The sequence below is a fragment of the Lagenorhynchus albirostris genome, unplaced genomic scaffold (assembly GCF_949774975.1).
Source record: "Lagenorhynchus albirostris unplaced genomic scaffold, mLagAlb1.1 scaffold_78, whole genome shotgun sequence".
NCBI lineage: Eukaryota > Metazoa > Chordata > Mammalia > Artiodactyla > Delphinidae > Lagenorhynchus > Lagenorhynchus albirostris.
This window is the reverse complement of record NW_026783431.1, coordinates 47,594-71,404: the sequence shown is the minus strand read 5'-3', so window position 1 is coordinate 71,404 and position 23,811 is coordinate 47,594. Positions and strand designations below refer to the sequence as shown.

Genomic DNA, 23,811 nt, shown 5'->3' with positions numbered 1-23,811 from the left:
AGGATCTGGAACTTAATTGATGACGCAGTATTTGTTTGAGATTATATGAATGAAAAATCTTTGTGTAAGAGTGATTAATCTAAAACTTGGCCAGTCATTGTCCTAGTGTCATATTAAATTGCAGGAGAATCTAGTTTTAGGCACAAAGATCATAAATATAAAATGTGTTCCCAGGCTTGGTTCTGTGTAGTCAGTAATCTATACTCACCCAGTCATTAATAAAAATGAAAGTTAAGGACTCAGTCCTAACTTACATGCTTAGCATTGTATTTTGTTAACAATCTCAGTTTTATTTTCTTTGTTCTCCCCTGTCCATCATCTTCTGCAGAATATAATGTCTCCACTTTCAATTCCCTGTCTATTTAAATCCAATTTGTAATTTATAAAGTTGTCCTCCTTAAGGGCTGTTGCTTCTGCCAGAATAATGTACTCTGACCATTATTATACTCTTCCATCTTTCATGTAGGTCTCCATCCATAGGTTTTGTTTTCATAGCTTTTTTTTTTTTTTTTTGGCGGTACGCAGGCCTCTCACTGTTGTGGCCTCTCCCGACATGGAGCACAGGCTCCGGATGCGCAGGCTCAGCGGCCATGGCTCACAGGCCCAGACGCTCTGCGGCATGTGGCATCTTCCCGGACCGGGGCACGAACCCGTGTCCCCTGCATCGGCAGGCGGACTCTCAACCGCTGTGCCACCAGGGAAGCCCGAAGAAATCAAAATCTTTACAGACAAGCAAAAGCTACAAGAATTCAGCACCAGCAAACCAGCTTTATAACAAATGCTAAAGGAACTTCTCTAAGTGGGAGACACAAGAGAAGGAAAACACCCACAAAAACAAACCCAAATTAATTAAGAAAATCGTAACAGTAACATACATATCAATAACCACCTTGAATGTAAATGGATTAAATGCCACAAACAAAAGACACACACTGGCTGAATGGATACAAAAACAAGATCCTTATATATGCCGTCTACAAGAAACCCATATTGGACGTAGGGACACATACAGACTGAAAGTGAGGGGATGGAAAAGGATATTCCATGCAAATGAAAATCACAAGAAAGATGGAATAGCAATACTCATATTAGAAAAAATAGACTTTGAAATAAAGACTGTTACAAGACATAAGGAAGGGCACTATATAATGATGACGGGATCAATCCAAGAAGAAAACATAACAATTATAAATACTTATGTACCCAACATAGGAGCACCTCAATACATAAGGCAAATGCTGACAGCCAAAAAACAGGGAAAATACAGTAACACAATAATAGTGGGGGACTTTAACACCCCATTTACACAAACAGACAGATCATACAGACAGAAAATAAATAAGGAAACACAAGCTTTTAAATAACACAATAGACCAGAGAGACTTAACTGATATTTTTAGAACATTCCACCCGAAAGTAGAAGAATATACTTTCTTCTTGATTGCACATGGACTGTTCTCCAGAATAGATCACACCTTGGGTCACAAGTCAAGTCTTGGAAAATTCAGGAAAACTGAAATCATATCAAGCATATTTTCCAATCACAACGCTATGGGATTAGAAATCAATTACAGGAAAAAAAGACAACAGTAAAAAACACAAATATATGGAAGCTAAACAGTGCGCTGCTGAATAACCAACAGATCACTAAAGAAATCAAAGAGCAATTTTAAAAAATACCTTAAAACAAATGACAATGAAAACACGATGGTCCAACACCTATAGGACAGAAAAAGCAGCTCTAAGAGGGATATTCATAGCAATTCAAGCTCACCTCAAGAAACAAGAAAAATCTCAAATAAACAATCTAACCTTAAACCTAAAGCAATTAGAAAAAGAAGAACAAAGAAAACCCAAAGTTAGTAGAAGGAAAGAAATCATAAAGATGAGAGCGGAGATAAATGAAATACAAATGACAAAAACAATAGCAAAGATCAATAAAATTAAAAGTTGGTTCTTTGAGGAGATTAAAAAAAATTGATAATACTTTAGCCAGACTCATCAAGAAAAAAAGGGAGAGGACTCAAATCAATAAAACTAGAAATGAAAAAGGAGAGATAACAACCGACACCGCAGAAATACAAAAGATCAAAAGAGACTACTACAAGCAACTATATGCCTATAAAATGGACAACCTGGAAGAAATGGACAAATTCTTGAAAAATTACAACCTTCCAAGATTGAACCAGGAAAAATTAGAAAATATAAACAGACCAATCATAGGTAATGAAATTGAAACTATAATTAAAAACCTTCCAACAAACAAAAGTCCAGGACCATACGGCCTCACAGGCAAATTCTAACAAACATTTAGAGAAGAGTTAAAACCTATCCTTTAAAACTCTTCCAAAAAATTGTGGATGGAGGAATAATACCAAACTCATGCCACAAGGCCAGCATTACCCTGATACCAAAACCAGATAAAGATATCACACAGAAAAGAAAATTATAGATCAATATGACCAATGAAAATAGATGCAAAAATCCTCAACAAAATACTAGCAAACAGAATCCAAAAACACATTAAAAGGATCATACAGCATGATCAAGTGGGACTTATCCCAGGGATGCAAGGATTCTTCAATATATGCAAAAGAATCAATGTGATACACCATATCAACAAATTAAAGAATAAAAACCATATGATCATCTCAAAAGACGCAGAAAAATCTTCTGACAAAATTCAACACCTATTCATGATAAAAGCTCTCCAGAAAGTGAGCATAGAAGGAACCTACCTCAACATAACAAAAGCCATATATGACAAACCCACAGCAAACATCTTTCTCAGTGGTGAGAAACTGAAAGCATTTCCTCTAAGATCAGGAACAAGACAAGGATGTCCTCTCTCGCCACTATTATTCAACATAGTATTGGAAGTCCTGGGCACAGCAATCAGAGAAGAGAAAGAAATAAAAGTAATACAAGTTGGAAAGAGGAAGTAAAACTGTCACTGTTTGCTGATGACATGATACTATACATAGTATCATGCAGATGATGGAGCAAGGTAAAAACACAGCAGATGATGCAGCAAGGTAAAAACCCACCAGACCTAACAAATGAAGAGGAAACAGGCAGTCTACCTGAAAAAGAATTCAGAGTAATGATAGTAAAGATGAGCCAAAATCTTGGAAATAGAATGGAGAAAATACAAGAAACATTTAACAAGGACCTAGAAGAACTAAAGAGCAAACAAACAATGATGAACAACACAGTAAATGAAAATAAAATACTCTAGAAGGAATCAGTAGCAGAATAACTGAGGAAGAACAGATAATTGACCTGGAAGATAAAATGGTGGAAATAACTACTGGAGAGAAAAATAAAGAAAAAACGAATGAAAAGAACTGAGCACAGTCTCAGAGACCTCTGGGTCAACATGAAAACACCAACATTCGAATTATAGCAGTCCCAGAAGAAGAAGAGAAAAAGAAAGGGACTGAGAAAATATTTGAAGAGATTATAGTTGAAAACTTCCCTAATATGGGAAAGGAAATAGTTAATCAAGTCCAGGAAGCACAGAAAGCCCCTTACAGGATAAATCCAAGGAGAAACATGCCAAGACACATATTAATCAAACTATCAAAAATTAAATACAAGGAAAAAATATTAAAAGCTGCAAGGGAAAAACAACAAATAACACAGAAGGGAATCCCCATAAGATTAACAGATGATCTTTCAGAAGAAACTCTGTAAGCCAGAAGGGAGTGGCAGGACATATTTAAAGTGATGAAGGAGAAAAACCTACAACCAAGATTACTCTACCCAGCAAGGATCTCATTCAGATTTAACAGAGAAATTAAAACCTTTACAGACAAGCAAAAGCTAAGAGAATTTAGCACCACCAAACCAGCTTTACAACAAATGTTAAAGGAACTTCTCTAGGCAGGAAACACAAGAGAAGGAAAAGACCTACAAAAATAAACCCAAAACAATTAAGAAAATGGGAATAGGAACACACATATCAATAATTACCATAAAGGTAAATGGATTAAATGCTCCAACCAAAAGACACAGACTGGCTGAATGAATACAAAAACAAGACCCATATTTATGCTGTCTACAAGAGACCCACTTCAGACCTAGGGACACATACAGACTGAAAGCGAGGGAATGGAAAAAGATATTCCATGCAAATGGAAATCAAAAGAAAGCTGGAGTAGCAATTCTCATATCAGACAAAAGAGACTTTAAAACAAAGAAGGACACTACATAATGATCAAGGGATCAACCCAAGTAAAATATATAACAATTGTAAATATTTATGCACCCAACAAAGGAGCACCTCAATACATAAAGCAAATACTAACAGCCATAAAAGGGGAAATCGACAGTAACACAATCATAGTAGGGGACTTTAACACTCCACTTTCACCCATGGACAGATCATCCAAAATGAAAATAAATACAGAAACACAAGCTTTAAATGATACATTAAACAAGATGGACTTAATTGATATTTATAGGACATTCCATTCAAAACCAAGAGAATAAACATTCTTCTCAAGTGCTCATGGAACATTCTCCAGGATAGATCACATCTTGGGTCACAAATCGAGCCTTGGTAAATTTAAGAACATTCAAATTGTATCAAGTATCTTTTCCAACCGCAACGCTATGAGACTAAATATCAATTGCAGGAAAAAATGTGCAAAAAATACAGACACATGGACGCTAAACAGTACACTACTAAATAACCAAGATATCACTGAAGAAATCAAAGAGGAAATTAAAAAATACCTAGAAACAAATGACAATGAAAACATGATGACACAAAAACCTATGGGATGCAGCAAAATCAGTTCTAAGAGGGAAGTTTCTATCAATACAACCCTACCTTAAGAAAGAAGAAACATCTCAAATAAACAACCTACATGTAAATGAATGAAATTAGAACACTCCCTAAAACCATATACAAAAATAAACTCAAAATGGATTAAAGACCTAAATGTAAGGCCAGACACCATCAAACTCTTAGAGGAAAACATAGGCAGAACACTCTATGACATAAATCACAGCAAGATCCCTTTTGACCCACCTCCTAGAGAAATGGAAATAAAAACAAAAATAAACCAATGGGACCTAATGAAACTTCAAAGCTTTTGCACAGCAAAGGAAACCATAAACAAGACGAAAAGACAACCCTCAGAATGGGAGAAAATATTTGCAAATGAAGCAACTGACAAAGGATTAATCTCCAAAATATACAAACAACTCAAGCAGCTCAATATCAAAAAAACAAGCAACCCAATCCAAAAATAGGCAGAAGACCTAAATAGACATTTCTCCAAAGAAGATATACAGATTGCCAACAAACACATGAAAGGATGCTCAACATCACTAATCATTAGAGAAATGCAAATCAAAACCACAAGGAGGTATCACAGCACACTGGTCAGAATGGCCATCATCAAAAAATCTACAAACAATAAATGCTGGAGAGGGTGTGCAGAAAAGGGAATCCTCTTGTACTGTTGGTGGGAATGTAAATTGATACAGCCACTACAGAGAACAGTATGGAGGTTCCTTAAAAACCTGAAAATAGAACTACCATATGAGCCAGCAATCCCACTACTGGGTATATACCCTGAGAAAACCATAATTCAAAAAGAGTCGTGTACCAAAATGTTCATTGCAACTCTATTTACAATAGTGAGGATATGGAAGCAGCCTAAGTGTCCATCAACAGATGAATGGATAAAGAAGATGTGGCGCATATATATATACATGGAATATTACTCCACCAAAAAAAGGAACGAAATTGAGTTATTTGTAGTGAGGTGGATGGACCTAGAATCCATCATGCAGAGTGAAGCAAGTCAGAAAGAGAAAAACAAATACCGTATGCTAACACATATATATGGAATTTTAAAAAGCCATACTGATGAACCTAGTGGCAGGGCAGGAATAAAGATGTAGACATAGAAAACGGATTTGAGGGCACAGGGGAGGGGGCAGGCGATGCTGGGATGAAGTGAAAGAGTAGCACTGACATATATACACTACCAAACGTAAAATGGATGGCTAGTAGGAAGCTGCTGCATAGCACAAGGAGGTCAGCTTGGTGCTTTGTGACGACCTAGAGGGGTGGGATAGGGAGGGTGGGAGGGAGGCTCAAGAGGAAGGGGATATGGGGATATATGTATACATGTAGCTGATTCACTTTGTTGTACAGCAGAAACTAACACAACATTGTAAAGCATTTATACTCCAATAAACATGTGAAAAAAAAGAAAATATGGGGCAATCTAAATAAATTATGTAAATTACAGGTTGTGCAGGGATCTGCAGAACACAATGGCAGTGGTACACAATCCCTGTCATTCAGACAATTCTGCTCTTGGTATCGGTAGGCAGGAGTGTTAGGTATGTGAAAACATGATGCAAGAACACATGCTAACATGTAAAGGAGGCCAGGATTCATCCCTGTGAATGGAGGTGTTCAGAGACATTACTATGCATTCACATGAGGCATATTCGGGAAAAGGGAGATCGCTTTGGCCAAAACAGAGTTAGTAAACCAGAAGCAAACTGCAACTGATCCTAACAAAGTGAACAGTAATGGTGGAAATATCAGCAGAGGCTAAATTATGAGGAGCTTTGAATATTAACTTTAGACTTGCTTATATAGTTACAAACGCTCATGGTATATGTCATTTTTTTCTTTCAACTTTGCATATAAAAGTGATACAAGCTCCTAATGAAAATTGCAATCAGTAATTAAATGTATAAATTTTTAAAAATCTATTTACATTTATTTCTAAGAGGCAGCTGTTTTAATAAAATAGGGTATAGCCTTCCAAACTTTGTCTGTACATACAGATGTACATATGTAAACACATACTTATTTTCTCAACTAAATTGTGTATCTACTCTAAAATCCCTCATAGCTTGCTTTCTTCTTTGACAATCCATCTTGGGGATTTTTCTATGTTAAGCCAGGTAGATTTATCTCTTTTAATAGTTACATAGTATTCTACTTTGCAGATACAGCATTATTGATTCAACCAAGCCCCTGTTGATTGGCATTTGAGTTCACTGATGATTTTGAATAGACAACAAAAACTTTAAAGAAAAGAACCTGTTTAAATATAACCATTAAAATATCTCACATACTAAGAGTGGTAATTGTTCTTTGATCTAGAATAAAACATCCTATTGCACAGATGAGCTGTCCACTCTGAACATCCATACAGACTTGTATAGAATAATGTTAAAAATTTAAAGCAATGTGCCATAAGATGATTTACAGAAGGAATCTTTAACTTTTTTCTAATCATAGATTTCCTCTAAAAATCAGATCAAAATCTGATTGTAGTATTTTACATTCAACTTCAGGGGCTGAACCTTTGAAATTTATAAGTGGAGAACATCATGTATTATAGAGAGGCAGGACTCCAGATAGTGAAAATAGCTGATTATTGCAAGTGCTTAATTATGGTAGCAACAATTAGAATAAGGGGGAAAAGACTGATGAGATATCAAGGAAAACTATCAATACAGCTTGATAACTAATTGCACAAGAAGAGTAAAGGGGAGTGTATACTCAAAAGTGGTTTCAAGGTTCTGATTTGGGGTGAAATAATGATGGTTTTAATTGTCACTTGACAACTTTTTCACATTAGAAAGAAGATAGAAAGAAAGAAAGACAGGAAAAGGAAGGAAGGGTGGGAGGAAGGGAGGGAGGGAAGGAGGAAGGAAGGGAGGGAGGAAGAAAAGAAAAGAATACCTCTAATGTCACTTGGTCAAGAAAAGTGGGAAAGGTAGTTACATGATTAAGGCAAATTCATATTAAAAGAACCAGGACCCTACAAGAATCTGATACAAAGGGGTAATACTACTACACTGAACGGAAAGACTTCCCTTCCAAGGAGACACTTTTATTTACCTAAAATATCAAGATGAAATAGAATCCTCTTCTAACAAGTACTGTGAACCATTAGGTTTCAGGGAAGTCAAACAAAGACAGTCCTACAAACAAAACCTGCATTCTTTGAAGGAAGTGTAAACTGAGACAAGCTGAAAAGAAACCATTTCACTGATCTCAGGGTATCAATAATTCACAGGTAATGATCAATAACTGGCCACCCTAGTTGATCTGTAAATCAAAGCTGTACCACACAGCACTCCATTGCTCTTCATCAACATTTTTATACATTATAATGCAACTTTTACTCTGTGCTTTCAATAATCAAATCTGCCGATATGAGATCTGGTTGTAGTTTCTAAGAACAGAAACCCATGGTGGTTCTAAATTATTAAATACAATTTTAAAATGCAAAAGGTTCATTTTTCTTCATCCAAAAAAACCCTTACCTACCGTGTTGATAGCAAAATGGATGGTATTAAAGTTACAAACTAATGATTAAAATCACAAAAGCAGATAAAATGGACCTGATTCTGGTTGTTATGAGGAGAATGTTAAGGAGATGGGGCATGGAGGGCTTTAGAGTTTATGGCTCATCACCATTTGTTGGAAACAAGCAATCAATAGGATATATGACTCTGACAAAGATGGGAAACATTTTGAGCCATTATTTTCACCCTCTCTCACAGATGAACAGGATATGAGCAAAGAAGTGTAGACTTGTATATTTTCCAATGACTTACAAATTTAATAAAAAAGAAAGAACATCCATTGATCCTTTTTATGGTCCTAAAGTATGGATGTTCATAGAAAGAATTGTAAGAAATAAAGCATCTTTACTCACTACTTTAACTGCATGCTTCTAATGGCACATTTGTTTGAATCAATTTTTAGACTGCTATTCCTTTTAGTAGTATTTCCCTCCCTCACTAGCAAGATTCACTATGGAAAAATATTAACTATTTCTCAAGCACGTGCTATATTATAGTATGAAAAGTCTCCAAAGGTGTTTTGGGGGGTAGAAATTGGTTTAAACCCAGCATGTCTTATCCTATCCAATTGCTCTTCCTTACCTCCCACTAACTCATAAAGTCAGCAATGAGGTAATAAGAGCTGCACCCAGAAAGCTTTCTCCCAAAACTGTCATTAGGCTATCTAGTAGAGCAGGTCATATGGTACATGTCCTCACATCTTTTGGAGACAACAATTAAAATACCCTCAGAACAAAAGAAATAGGCTTGTGTTTTGAGAGCAATCTTTTGTTTGAGATTAAATTACAGAACCCACCCAGTAAAGGCAATTTCAGTGTAAGCAAACTGAAGTTTGGTGACCTTTTCCAGGTGTCTGAGGTACCACAGGGCACTTCTGATAGCTGGGGCAGGGGGCGGGGGCAGGTCAATGTAATACTGTGATGCTAGAGAACTGTCCACAATACCACCCTTTCTTCTGACACCATCTAAAAAGTCTGGGCATTTCCCTAATCACCCTCACTTTTGACACAAATTACAAGTTCAGAGATCCCCAAGACCACCCGCAAGTTCGATAATTTTCTAGAAAAACTGACAAATATCACTGAAAGCTATTATACTCATGGCTGTAGCCTATTACAATGAAAGAATACCAATTAAAATCAGACAAAGGAAAAAATGCAATTGGTAGACTTTAGAAGGTCTCCAAACATGGATCATCCAGCTGTCCTTTCCTGGTGAAGTCACGGACAGTGTTAACTCCTCTCATCAATGACGTGTGCTAATAGACATGAAGAATTTGCATTCAGGAAAGCTCACCTAAGCTTTGGTTTCTAGAGCTTTAACTGGAGCTTCGTCACAGACCCAGTTGACTGTCTCCTGGAGGAGTTGGTCGGGGTTATTCTATAAAGACATTATTAAGAAACTGACAAAATTGAAAGATGCACTGTAGATTAAAGGATTATATTCATGTAAATTTATAAAGTTGATAACTGTACTATGATGTGAAAATGTAAGAGGATAACCCTATTCTTAGGAAACACACACTGACATATTTAGGGATAAAGGGTCAAACTATTATACATGTGTAACTTACCCTAAAATAGCTCAAAATATTATGTGCATATGTATATATGTATATATATAATTACTTACATATATACTCTGTGTGTTTATATAGATACACATATATACATATATGTGTGTATGTATGTGGTGTGTGTATGTCATGTATATGTGTGTGTGTATATATATGTACACAAAGACATATATATGTTATAACATGTTATAATATATATGTTAGAGAGAGAAAGATGGAGAAAAACAGGAGGAGAGAGAGAGGGAGATAAAGAATAGATGGCAAAGCAAATTGGCTAGAGTGTTAAGACAGGTAAAGCTGGGTAGTCTGTGTAAACAATGGTTTTTCTTCACACTATTTTTATTATTGCAAATTTTGTAAATTTGAAAATACTTTGAAATAGTAAAAAAATAGTGAAAAAAAACCCATCTAAAACTGAACAGAAAACACTGCTTCACTTCCAATCCTGTTTCAAGATGAGGCAACAAAACATTCTTGTATGAGTGAGGCTTTCAGTTGCAGGTAATGCTGAAAACTCAAAGGAGCTCACACACTAAATGGAAATAATAGAGAACAGGAGAAATGTCAGGCACTCTGAATCTATGGATTCCAACTATGTCACACAACTCCATCTCTGTCTTTCTTAAATCCGTTTTCCTCTTTGTTATCTTCACCCTTTCAGATACTCGAAATCCTCGTGGTAATAAAGGTGTTCCCCAATGACTCTTAGATTCAAGTGATTCTTACAGCTAGTGATTGCAGCAAAAAGATTCAACATATTTCCTAATAATTCCAGAAGAAATAAAAATTAAAACGAATTCTCTAGGTTTTCAATGGTTTTGCATGTGTTAAACACCGAGGATTAAGCACTATGGACAGTGTGTAGTACTCTGATTGGCCAGGTCTGAGTCACATGACCACCTGTGAGCCATGGGGGGTGGGGACTGTGGGTGTCAAGCATGCAGAAACCACCTGATTGAGAGATGGAAGAGTGGTTCCCAAAAGAAAATAAGGAGTTCTGTTACTATACAAAAATAGGCAAATAATAAAATAAGAAAATCCCCATGACCACCATTCAATGAACTTTACTATACTATCACACTTCATGTTCCCCTACCTCTTAACACCTTTCCTCACAGCAGCATCTTTTGTTGAATCTGAGAAAGAGGCTTTGTATCACAAGGCTGCCCACAGCGAGCGCTCAGGGTCTACTTACACATTCAGTAAAGACCCACTCTGTGAACACAGTAGGCTCGGGGCTATAGGGGTTGGCACTGCAGGAGCTGAGGAGTAGGCCAGCCATTAACTCCACAGGCAGAAGCACTTGAACAGTTCTTCCCAGTGAAATTTATGACACTCCCGAATCCACAAGCACTCTGAGATTTTTCCTCTTACATGGGCAATCTATAAAACCAAAGCTTCTGGATGAGACCTGCAGGTAGTTTATTTCAATTGAAAGTTGTATTCATTTTAACATGTATTACATTTATCATACAATGAATGCATAATATATGAATATTTAATGAGCATTCAAAATATATTTAAACTATCAAATATTCATGAATAAATATCCATATACTACCAGAAAAACAGAATACATTTGCCAAGAGAGTTGATATCCTTTATTTGGGGGACTGCGATATTCATCTCAATACTATAAGGATATAAACTGATTTAAACAAAAACAACTTTTTGAACTTAATGTTATCAATGAAAAAAAATGTTGCCTTCCATATCAGTAAACAAAGGATGTTGCAGCCTCAAGCCATTACATTACAGCAGCCTGAGGGTGAGCCCTGAGGGAACTCGGGATAGAAACAGGATGCCTGCCATCTACCAGTCAACTGCTACAGCCACCCCCTGAAGGTGCATCCTGAGGACACTCAGGATGAGAAAGCACAGGACTGGCCCCAGATAGCTGAGATGCATATCAAAGGAATAATCTCAATGAACCCTGACGTTTGCATGTTCCCATACACAGAAAAGCACTAAATTCCTTAACTTGAGATACCTGGTTTTCTTTAATTAACAGTAATCTTTTCACATTCAAACTGCCTGGTCTTTGTTGCAAAGTCCTGTATATCCTGGCTTCTCCCTTACCTCTTCTGAGCGGTCTCTCAGAGCTATCTGAGATGCTGTGTTCCCAGCTTAAGTCCTCAATTTTGTCCACCAAATAAAACATAATTCTCAACTTTTAGGCTGCGCATTTTTTTCAGTTGACAATGTTAACATGACACTTCTGTCAGATAAAAAATGATTTAAAAACAATCCTTGTAGAGTCTATTATTTGCTGTCAGCAAAGCCAAAGACTTGGTTCTCAGCTAACTAGTCCAAAGGAGAATCTAGTAAAATAGCTTTCTAAATGAAGAAGCATCAACTCTAACCTGCAGTGCAATAATGTGTTTCTTCTTTCCACAAGAGAGCACTTAAAATGAGATCTCTACCTAAATGCCAGTCATATGATAACAGTCACTGGCTTTATAAAAGTAATTGTCTAAATACAAGATAATTTTTTATGTCACTATCCATCCAGAACGAGGGAAACAAAATTATTCCTATCTCCAATTAAAATATTTTTTGTCGGCGGGTCCCAGCAGCTCGGGCGGCGGGAGGAGCGGCAGCGGCCAGGCAGCCCAGGTTCGCGAAGGCTCTCGGCGCGCCGCGGCCCGCAGGCACCCGGCACGCGCCCGCCCTGCCGCGACGATGCCCAAGAGGAAGGTCAGCTCCGCCGAGGGGGCGGCGAAGGAGGAGCCCAAGAGGAGATCGGCGAGGTTGTCAGCTAAACCGGTTCCTGCAAAAGTGGAAACGAAGCCAAAAAAGGCGGCAGGAAAGGATAAATCTTCCGACAAAAAAGTGCAAACAAAAGGGAAAAGGGGAGCAAAGGGAAAGCAGGCTGAAGTGGCTAACCAAGAGACTAAAGAAGACTTACCTGCAGAAAATGGAGAAACTAAAAATGAGGAGAGCCCAGCTTCTGATGAAGCAGGAGAGAAAGAAGCCAAGTCTGATTAATATCACACACCTGGTCCTATCAGTGGTCCCTGTTTCCCTTCTTGTACAATCCAGAGGAATATTTTTATCAACTATTTTGTAAATGCAAGTTTTTTAGTAGCTCTAGAAACATTTTTAAAAAGGAAGGAATCCCACCTCATCCCATTTTTTAAGTGTAAATGCTTTTTTTTAAGAGGTGAAATCATTTGCTGGTTGTTTATTTTTTGGTACAACCAGAAAATAGTGGGATATTGAATATGGGAGGCTTTGATTGTCTTGGGTGTCAGCTTAACATTCCACAGATGGAGGGTAGCTTTTATATCCTATAATACAAAGCATACTACATGGCAGTTTAGAGTCAGTTGCGCATTTAATGTCTTAAACACTTTAAATTACTTCTCTTCCCACGTTGTTTTTGGTAGAATTGTTTCCTAAAGCAAACCACTCACCCCTTGATCTTGGCTCTCCTGGGCAGAGTTTTGTGCACTCTGTAACATCTTTGGTCGTGGTAGTCCAGTTCTTCTAGTAACTGTTAATGTGCTGTGAACGATTGACAATTTGAGTATGTAGTGTATGTGATATTAAATTGTGAATTAGTGGGACTTACGATGTAACAGCATATCAATATTTGAAGATATTGGTACTTGATATCCTGTGAAGGAAAATTTGCCCCCAAATTTTAAGCTGGAAAGTCACTGGAATAACTGTTCAGAAAAGAATCACAACTACATGATTTTTTAGGTTTTTGGTACGTATGTTGAGAATTGTGTACAAATTGAAATGTCTGTGTACTGATCCTCAAAACAACAAATAAAATCTCAATTATGAAAGAAAAAAAAATATTTTTTGTCTCAAACATTTCATATGAAAGTCCACAAAACAACAGGGTGTAAGTGGTAAAAAGATAAATAAATAAAAATAAACAAAAAATTTGTGGTTAAAAAAAAGGCAAATTTTCCCACATCACAATTAGAGCCATGTTTAGTTTTCCTCCGTCTGTAACTACAAAATTAAATTATATATTCCTGCTTTCCTTTTCTCCCTTTTAGCTAAGCTCTGGGGCAGTAAACAGGTATATTTGTGGAACTAGGGAAGTATGGGAAAAAATGACCAATCTTTGATATTTTTCTAGCCAGTTCCCATATCCCATATCCTGAAATTAATATTTCACCTGCTGCTCCGTTCTACATCTCTGCAAGACTTCAGAAAGATGCTCACTGATCACTTCTAGAATGGAGATACAGGGTGAAAAGAGAAGGATAGAAAACGTCTGACAGCTGTGATTTGCTACAAATGGAATGGTGGCTCATCCAGAAGAGATTAAATAATTTCAATTCAATAAATACTTATTTTACTAGACCTATCACTTATATGCTATGTTCAAAGTCCCCTTGTAGCTAAACAATGCATTTGCTCAGGCAAAGGATACCAAGCTACTCTATAACCTGGTTTACTTATTTCATGGGTTGAGTCATAATCTAAAATTATTTCGATTACATAAATATATGTTTGTATCTTCCACACAAGCTATGCCCTGTAAATGCAGAATCTTGTCTGTTTTGTCCTCTCCTTTCCCCTGGGTGCCTGTCACCTAGTGGATGCTCAGTAAATATTTGTTGATTAAATGAAGATAAGGTGTTTAAGAATTAGGGTATACCAATAGCTTTAATAAGTCACCCCCACCTCTCAGTGGCTTAACCCCAAAATAGATTTACTCCTGGGTCACATAAGAGTCCAAAGCAAGTCAGTGGGGATGGTAGATACCGGATCATCCTCAACATACAGCTGCTGATTTTTTTGTTTTTTAGGAAATGACATCCAGCTGGCAGATGTAGGGGGTGGGGGAGCAGAGAGATAGAGAGAGAGAGTTAAAGGCACTCCCTCTGTTAAATTATCTAGGCAGAAGCAACACATGTCACTTGTGATTTTTATGTAGAAATATAGTGACTGAAACTTGAATAAGGGTTTCTTAGAAATAAAATAACCCAAATTTAAAAAATTGTGTTTTGAAATTGAAACTATATTATTTTTATGCACTCATATATAAGGACTTTTTCAGACAAGTTTTTGCTCCATTTAAAATAAATTTGATGGAAATTCTCACGGTTCAATGCCCCCCAAAACAATCATACTCTACCTTTTAATATGAGAAGGGTTCTATTTACTGAATACAATTATCCTCTATTAATACAACACTGTTTAATTGCTTATATTATAATCAGCATTTCTGACATAGAATAACACAATAATTTTGTTTCTAATAACAACTTAAAATTACTTTGCATGATTACAGTAGTTTCCCTTATTTATTTCATTATTGGCATCAATTATAAGAAAGGCTCATGGTAAGTCCAATAAAATGTGAATCCTAAATTTCAGAACCTAAACTCCAATATGTTTCAACCATACTGTGGTATTCCTAAAAGGTTTCATATTAAAAAAAGTAAGATAGATTTACAAAGTAATGTTTTAAAGTCCTATAATTTTTAGAGGACACTCACATATTACTTCATATGATCCTTACCAAAAGCTTGGCATATACAGGTGGAACTTTTTTTCGTGTGTCCATCTTAAAAATTAGGAAAGTGAGTATGCAGTTGGTCCAGTGACTGAGGTGATCTTCCCCTCTGCTCCCTACCTAAGAATAGGAAATTCTCTCCTCAAGAAAATACAGTTGACCCTGGAACAATGTAGGGGTTAGAGACGCTGACTCCCTGTGCAGTCAAAAATCCACATATAACTTTATGGTTGGCCCTTCTCATCTGTGGTTCTGAATCTGAGGATTCAACCAACCACAGATCATGTAGTACTGTATTACTTATCAAAAAAAAAAAATCCATGTATAAGTGGATCTGTGCAGTTCAAACCCAGGTTGTTCAAAGGGCAACTGTAATGTCATTCAGATTCTCTACAACTTGTCATATCCCAAATCTGGTATTCACTGATGAACAACCAAGACTACCAAGAAAAGGAGAATTAGAATAAAAAAAAAACAGAATCAGAATCATAGATGACCTAAACATTAAATTTCATACATATTTTGGTAAATATTATCAAGTTCAAGAAAATAGATGACAAGGTGAAGAATTTAACTTGACAACTAGAAACTATAAACTGATTGAAGTTGAACTGATAGAATTAAAAATTATACGAAATTTAAAACTCGGTAGTGGATTGGACACAGGTAAAGAGAGGTAAGTGAACTGGAAGATAGAGTAGTAACAATATTAAGACTAAAGCACGGGAAACGAAAAGAATAAAAAGGACACAAAAGCGCATTTGAGACATATGGGCCACAGTAAACATTTTTATCATATGTGTAAACTGGAGTCCAAAGAAAAAAGGAGACCGAGATTGGGATGAAAACAATATTTCAGAAATGTTAACAGCTGAGAGTTCTCTAAAACTAAAAAGAATATATAATATGGAGCCATAAATTCAATAAGCACTAAAAAAACGCAACAAGAACAAATACAAAGAAAACCACACCTAAGATCACCACAGTACAATTCATGAATGGCAAAGAAAAACATGACATCTTAGAAGCCGCCAGATGAAAAAGAGAGAGATTACTTTCAAAGGAACAATAGGATTAAGATTACAGCTTACTTCTCAGTGAAACTGAATGGATACTAGAAAATAATGGAATAACATTTTTAAGTGCTAAAGAAAAGAACTTCCCATTGGGAATTCTAGAGGCAGAGAAAATGTTGTTTGGAAGGAAAGATGAAATAAAGAAATTTGCAGACAAACAAAATTTAGAAAATATTTTCTCATCAGAACTGACTGAATTGAATTAAATTATAAAGGGAGACCTGCAGCCAGAAGGAAGATTATCACAGATGAAAATAAGGACTTTATAAAGAATTATGTATAACAGAAAGGATAAATAAGTGGATAAACCTAAATAAAATCTAACAGCACAAAAGAGTAATAATAAAATATATGAAAAATTAGAATGCATTAAAACAAATGGAAGAGGAAAAAGTAGTAAAAGAAATTTAAGATCTCAGCATTGCTTGAGAAGCAGTAAAAGAGCTAAGAAGTCATGGTACATGTGTAACTGCTACTTGCAAAAATAACAAGCTAATACAAGGGAAAATGGAATTTGAAGAAATCTCAGAGGAAGAAAGAAGAGCAAAAGGAACATAACAAGGTGGGACAAATAGTAAACAAGGAGTAAACGGTCTATAAGAAAATACATTAACTGTAAATACTCAAATTAAAGGACAAGGATTATTGAAACAAACAAAAAACCTAATTCTATGCCACCTACAAGAGACAAGAGTCAGATTGAAAATGAAAGGATTCAAAAATTATGTCATAACAACAGTAAGCAAAATGGAAGATTTTTTAACGTTAACATAGATTTGAAAGCAAAAAGTATCACTGGCGATAAGGCAGGATAATAAAACCCACTGTTACTTTACAAGGAATATATTATAAATCTAAACTTCAATGCAATATATGAAGGGAAATTCCAAAAATCTAAGTAGAAATAGAAAAATCTGAATTACCTAGATCAGTAACATAGAACCACAGCAACAAATCAGCAGATTATAGGAGATCTGAATACCATCATTAAAAACTTTGGCCTAAATTTACATAAAACACTGAACCAACAATGATGGAATATATATATTACGCAGAAATTTTTAGGTGCGCATGGCACATTTATAAAATTGACTACATTCTGGTTATAAAACAAGACTCCGAATAAGCAAGAAATTTAAAACTATACAACCAATATTTTACCAAATAGTTGGATATTAAAAACGTACTTCTGATCATTATGTAGGTCAAAGATAAAGTCGCAATGGGAATTAGAATTTTATTAATTGAATGATAATGAAAATATGCCATAACAAAACCTGTGGGTTGCAAATAAAGCTCTGGTCACAGAGAAGTTTATGTATTCCAATTATACTCTCTAAATGTAAAACGGAAAGGAATAAAGCAACTAGAAGAGAACCTATCACCCTGAGGTAGGCAGCTCCTGAACTGTACCTGGTGGGGAAGGCAGGGCAGAACTTCAGGAGGCCAGCTGGGAGCACGGTGAACCCCATGTCAGGAGCAGTCTCCAAGAAAGAGAATTTAATGTACAAAGGGATGCCTAAAATATATTTAAGAGCTAGCACCCTGACCCCTCTTAAGGTTGACTTATGCTGCTGGGGATAAAATAAGAAGTGCTCGATGTAGAAGGTGAATAGCTTTATAATTCCCAGGAGAATCTTGGTACCAGGACCACACGATGAAGAACTTGGAGTCCCCGTGGCTAATCCAGCAGAGAGAAAATGAGAAACAGAGATGCGAGAGAAAATAAAGGGAACTCTTGGTGCAATTTGGTGCTGCTGCAGGCCCAAGTCCATGTATGTGCTCTCTATCTCCACATCTTAAATAAAAGCCACCATGATCCTCAGTCTTTCAGGTACTTAGAATTTCTCTTTAGAACCTGAAAATGGGGTCAAGTTTGCTGTCTGCATCACTACAGTACAAAATAGAGGCAGGATGTTTGAAATACTTCTCCATCTGGCAGAGGAGGCCTTGAAGCTGTGAGCCACTCACTGCAAACCAGCAGGACATGAAGGATTCTTGAGAAGATCTGAAGCTACTGGGAGGCCTTTGAGGAGTTAAATCCCATAGTAAATACTGTACCTTCAATGGCCCCTTCTCCCTCTCTGTCCAGTCTTCCTCCACTCCCGTGGGGACCCAAAGGGGTTAAATGAGCACTCTGATGTAATCAATATAGCAAATTACTGGTATTTTCTATGGATTATTGAGATCATAAATGCCCTATATACAGTATTATATAGAAAGCAAGAGAGTTGACATAATACTTATATAAAACCATGAAGGTGGAACTATTGTCCTTGGTCCTTACCATATAAACACACACACATAGACACACACACACTTAATGGAGATTGAAAATTTACATATTTATTGTTTTCCAAACCAATAGATGCACACCTAAATCTCCAATGATAATGTCTATGATAAGCTTTTCTAGTCAGGGTATCACATGTAGACATAGCAGTTTCAATTCAAAATCAGGCTACCACCTGTTAAATATACAGGAGTCCACATTTATGTGCCATGATCCATCACTGTTGTGCTAAAGCCATGTAAGAAAATTAAATGGGGATATCTAGGAATCACAACTACTACATTTTTCCTATCTTTGACAGTAATACACATCTCTTCAATAATTCCAGAAATGCAGTATTGCTGTTGATTTCAAGCTTGTTGGAATGGGAGACAAGTTCAGTTTAGTTTCGTTTGGCTTTCCTACACAAATTTGAAAAGCAAGACAAGGGATGTTCTATCACTAACTGTGTTTTCCCCACTTATATATCAGGAACGGGATAAATATCCACAAATTTCATTATGAACCAGTGAGCACACTGTGAGTTGGGCTTGGGTCAGAACTCAGTTTATCACCTGACCTCCATATCTCTCATGCTAACAACTTGAGAGGGTATCACTTCTGTTTAATAGATGTTATTGATACCTCAGACCACTTATCTAGATGTTTTTGAAGTGTCTGAATGTTACTCCAGGTCAGTGTCAGATTCAATAATTCAGTTGCTGATTCAAGACTCTTATAAGATACACATATGCATGTGCACATGCACACACACACACACACACACACACACATCCATTCATTCATCTATCTGTCATCTACCTATCTATATCTATAAATATTTTTTGACATAGCACTAAGGGAAAGAAGTGTGAGAACATTTCCCAGTTTGTGGATTTTCAATTTTCCCTTGTGAAGACTGAGTTGCTCTATTTATAGAAGCTTGAGAAGCTGGAGTTACTAGGTCTTCTTAATGATTCATACATTTTATCATAGTAAATATCTTTTAATCCCTGATAGTATTTTTGACTTCTTTTTCTGATATTATTATAACTAAATCCATTTCTTTTTGATCAGTATTCTCCCCTTAGATTCTTTCTGTCACTTATACTTCAGACTTTCTATGTCCTGTTAAATTGGGTATGTCATAAATAAATAATAATAATGTCTATTTAGCTAAATTAAATCTTACGTTTAATGTATTTATTGTGATTTTAATTTTAACATTTTTCTTTCTTAAGAACTTCATTGGATATTTTGCAAATAGATCTAGACTTTTTCTTGATTTTGTCTTTATTTTATAAAATATTTTATATAATTTCTTTATATTTAGAACTGAATTTTCAAAAATCACTGGATTTATTGAAAGACATGGTATGTATATCAGTTCTTTTTTTTAGCTGACTTTTATTTATGTTTGACTTCATTTCATCTATAGTTCATATTTGATATTGAGGTCATTTTTTTTCAGTTTAGTTTGTTGAAATTCTGAGGGCTTAAGTAGAGAATAATTTCCTCTAAAATAGGTTTAAATGTGCTTCTTCTGGGTTCCAAGGAACACTATTAACCTGGGAAACTATCTTGAGCTTAGCTTCAATTCATCAATATATGATTTTTATGATTAGAGATCTACTTCTAATTTGAACTTCAGACCCAAGTGAGATCTGTAATTGCAAACATGCAGGGCATATTATTATTAACCCCCAGCCACAGCATAAAAATATGATTTCTTACAGCCTTCCATTAGTGATAGGCACATTTTTGTACCCTCCTGTTTTAGCCCCCAGTGAGACTCTGCACTTAATATACAGGTGTAAGATTCATCCCCAACTTAGCAAAAGTCCATGATTTAGTCAGTTTTTCCTAAACTGATATTGAATTTGCCTCTAAGACAGTCTCAGATTTCTTTGACTAAAATCACTTCTCTGATTACAAGCCATCTTTTGTTATTTTTATTGTTTTGTGTTTTATTTCTTTGGTGGGAGAACTTAATTGCCTGCCTTATCGTCTTACAATCTCAGCAATGTATTAACTTTTATGTTATTTTATCCTCTCTCTAGTAATACTGTGGACTGGTATTCTTTTTAAGACCTACTCTAATATACTTATTTATATATTTTGTAAAAGGTATGTTTATATTCTTAATATCAATTTTTTTTTCTTTTTAGCGCCTTGGTAAAATCCACCATGTACAGACAGGCATAAGGAAGACCAGGAGTTTATTCATCATCAGAAACTCATCCTATTAGAAACACCATGTATTGGATAATTCGATAATATCTAATTGGCCCAATCAGATTCTGTAGCAGATAGAATTCCCTTGGAAACAGACTCTAAGAATATGAGATTTGTATGTAGTAGAGCTATTAATGTGTGTTCTTGGGAACAATATCTGTTAATAATATAGTAAAACAATGTAGGAAGAAATACAACATAGTTCTCCAAAGAAAATACATCTAAAGTTAGTTGAATTTCCCGAATGTCTTGTAACCATGAAAAACTATATATGGAGTCCCTATGATTACTGTACTTACCTATGGGGTAGTACTGCTCTTATATTTCCATCAGTTCTATCAATCTTCATGTCCTAAGCCTTAATACATTTTTTTATCAAGAAATCCAGTAATTTCCTAGTGTCCTCACAGTAGATATGGTTGTTTGCTTAAGCCATAACATTGCTTCCTTTTACATACAACTCTGATTTTGATTAGATATCAACCTTCCCACAGGCAGCTTGGAAATCCATAGGCTGTGGGTGACACATTGGAAACCAATAACATGCCATTCATCAAACATTCTGGTTAAGCTGTCATTCTACTTGTCAGTGATCTTTTTTTTTTTCAGGAATAGAAATGCAGTGAAATTCAGATCACAGAGAATCATAAAGAAATTTGCTTTTGGAAAAATCATTTCTCTGTAATTAGCAATGATTTCCAGAAACATTTCTTCTTCTATCACTGATGTGAAGGAAAATGCAGGTAATCATGATCATTCTTGGCAGTAATTCTACAAGCATGTACAGAACCAATTTTAGGGTGGCATCAATACTGTGGCCAGGAGAGCTGAGAGATAGTAAAACTTGAGCCTTTATAATACTAATGAGCTCCTAAATTGATAAATTCTGAAGATTGTCTTTCTGCTAGACTTCTTCTGTATCAGCTTATTCATAGCAATCATAGTTAAGCTGTTTGAATCAGAGTTCCTTGAGTCAGCATCCTAAATGAATAAAATATTTGTGTTAGAAATGGAAATCTGAAAATAACATTCTAAAATATGGAATTGAGTAAAATTGATACAAGGCAATAAGGATAATATTTTTCTGTCACAGGAATCTGAAAATACTAGTTATTCTACAGAAAAGTTCTGTTTAACTATTGCCTTTTGTATATTGAGATGTATCAACTTTTGATGATGGCTGAGTCATCCTGAATCCTAGTAGGAAATATTTATGAGATTGAACTAGGTTGAATCTTTTCTTTGGCATTACATAACACCTTAAATATGAGAAAACTTTTGTCTGCAAGTGACTCATAGGAAATCTGAGCGAGAAAAATATGTCTCTGCTAAGAGAGGTCATCTTCACTTATGCATTATAATCAAAACAGTTGGAAGTTTAGTAATCAGGGGCCTGGATGATTTAGAAAAGCTAAGTCTTGTAAGAACGATACTCTAAACGTTTGGGAATTTGAGAGAAAATAAGATTAGAACAAAACACTTGTCCCCCCCAAACCTCTTCCAAGCGCCTCCTGTAAAGCATTGTGTGACTGATGAAGGGCACAGTCTGATAATTGTGAAGATACAGCTGTCTAAAGCAGCGATATTCATGCCAGAGGCAGTTGGTTAAATCACCTGGTAACTGAGACCAAGAGGAAAGGAAAGTGTTACATTAAGGTCTCATGGCACAGACAGAGCACAGAGCTTGTTATCATAAACCAGAAACTTCCAGATTCATAGGCCCAAATAATTGCTGATTGTGTATTAGTATTCATGCAGTTAATTGAAAACAAGTAGACTGTATAACTAGTTTTAAAAGAAATGTATACCAAAGTGACCCCAAGCCTGGTTAGAGTATATGATTGCTAAACCTTCTAAAGTAAACACTAGTCCCAAGAATTTTCACCTACAGAAAGTACGTTGCTAAAGTGGTGCAGACCCAGAAAAGAAATTTTACACTGTCCACTCTAAGGTCACAGAGACAACAGACATGGCTATACTCTGAGAGAGGAGAATAAAAGCTCTCTGATTCACAAGCTATGAAAATCACTTCACTGACAGAACAGGAAGTTTTTGTATCCCTGTCCAACATGTAAAGTATATTATAGACAACTGCATATTTTCCCATTGTCCACCTTTACAAAAGGGAGTTCTTTATTGTAATTATCATGCTTTTTACCACTTTGTGTACAGTTAAGGAAGATAAATCACCTTATCACTGGACCATTGGGAGCCATGTCAGAGGACTGAATACTACCCAGAGATCTTGTACTTCAGAATAAATGCAGTAATTGACTTTGGATTTTCTCCCTTTGGAAAGGACTTAAGACATATTTCAAGTGGGCACGAACTTTTTTTAAATGTATTGTAGAATGTGTGGAATGAAAATATGTATGTGGAATAAGTTCTTGGATAGCCAAAGAGCTTGTAATATTGGATTTTAATTGTTGCTTATCCATTTATATTCCATATTCCCCCTTTATTTCCCTACTAGAAACTGAATTCATTTTCCCCAAATATCCAGTTCATTCTATGAAGCTTTATATAACTTAGTAGAGACTGAGTGGGCACTGTTTAGTCTAAACCAATCACAATATTTATCTTTACATCTATCAGTGATTGGTTGGAAAATAGACATGGAATTTACTGAGAATTAAAAGAATTGGGAAGTCAGCTAAGGGCTTCTGGGAAAGTTCTTTGCTCTTCAGTCAAGAATCTAAGAACAGGAATAAGCCTCTAAAACTGATTGCTACTGGCAGTCACCTTGTAACCCTGAGGGCAACCAGTCTTAGCATAAAGCTAATCTGAGGACAAAAGAGATAAAAGACAG

General features: G+C 35.9%; 1 protein-coding gene across 1 annotated transcript; it reads left to right on the top strand.

Moving 5' to 3' along the window:
• The first annotated feature begins 12,502 nt into the window (after nt 1-12,502).
• LOC132514336 (non-histone chromosomal protein HMG-14) lies at nt 12,503-13,081 on the top strand. Its single transcript, XM_060138955.1, has one exon. It carries the CDS (start codon nt 12,617-12,619, stop codon nt 12,920-12,922), a length of 306 nt encoding a protein of 101 aa, XP_059994938.1. The 5' UTR covers nt 12,503-12,616; the 3' UTR covers nt 12,923-13,081.
• Nucleotides 13,082-23,811: the final 10,730 nt, after the last annotated feature.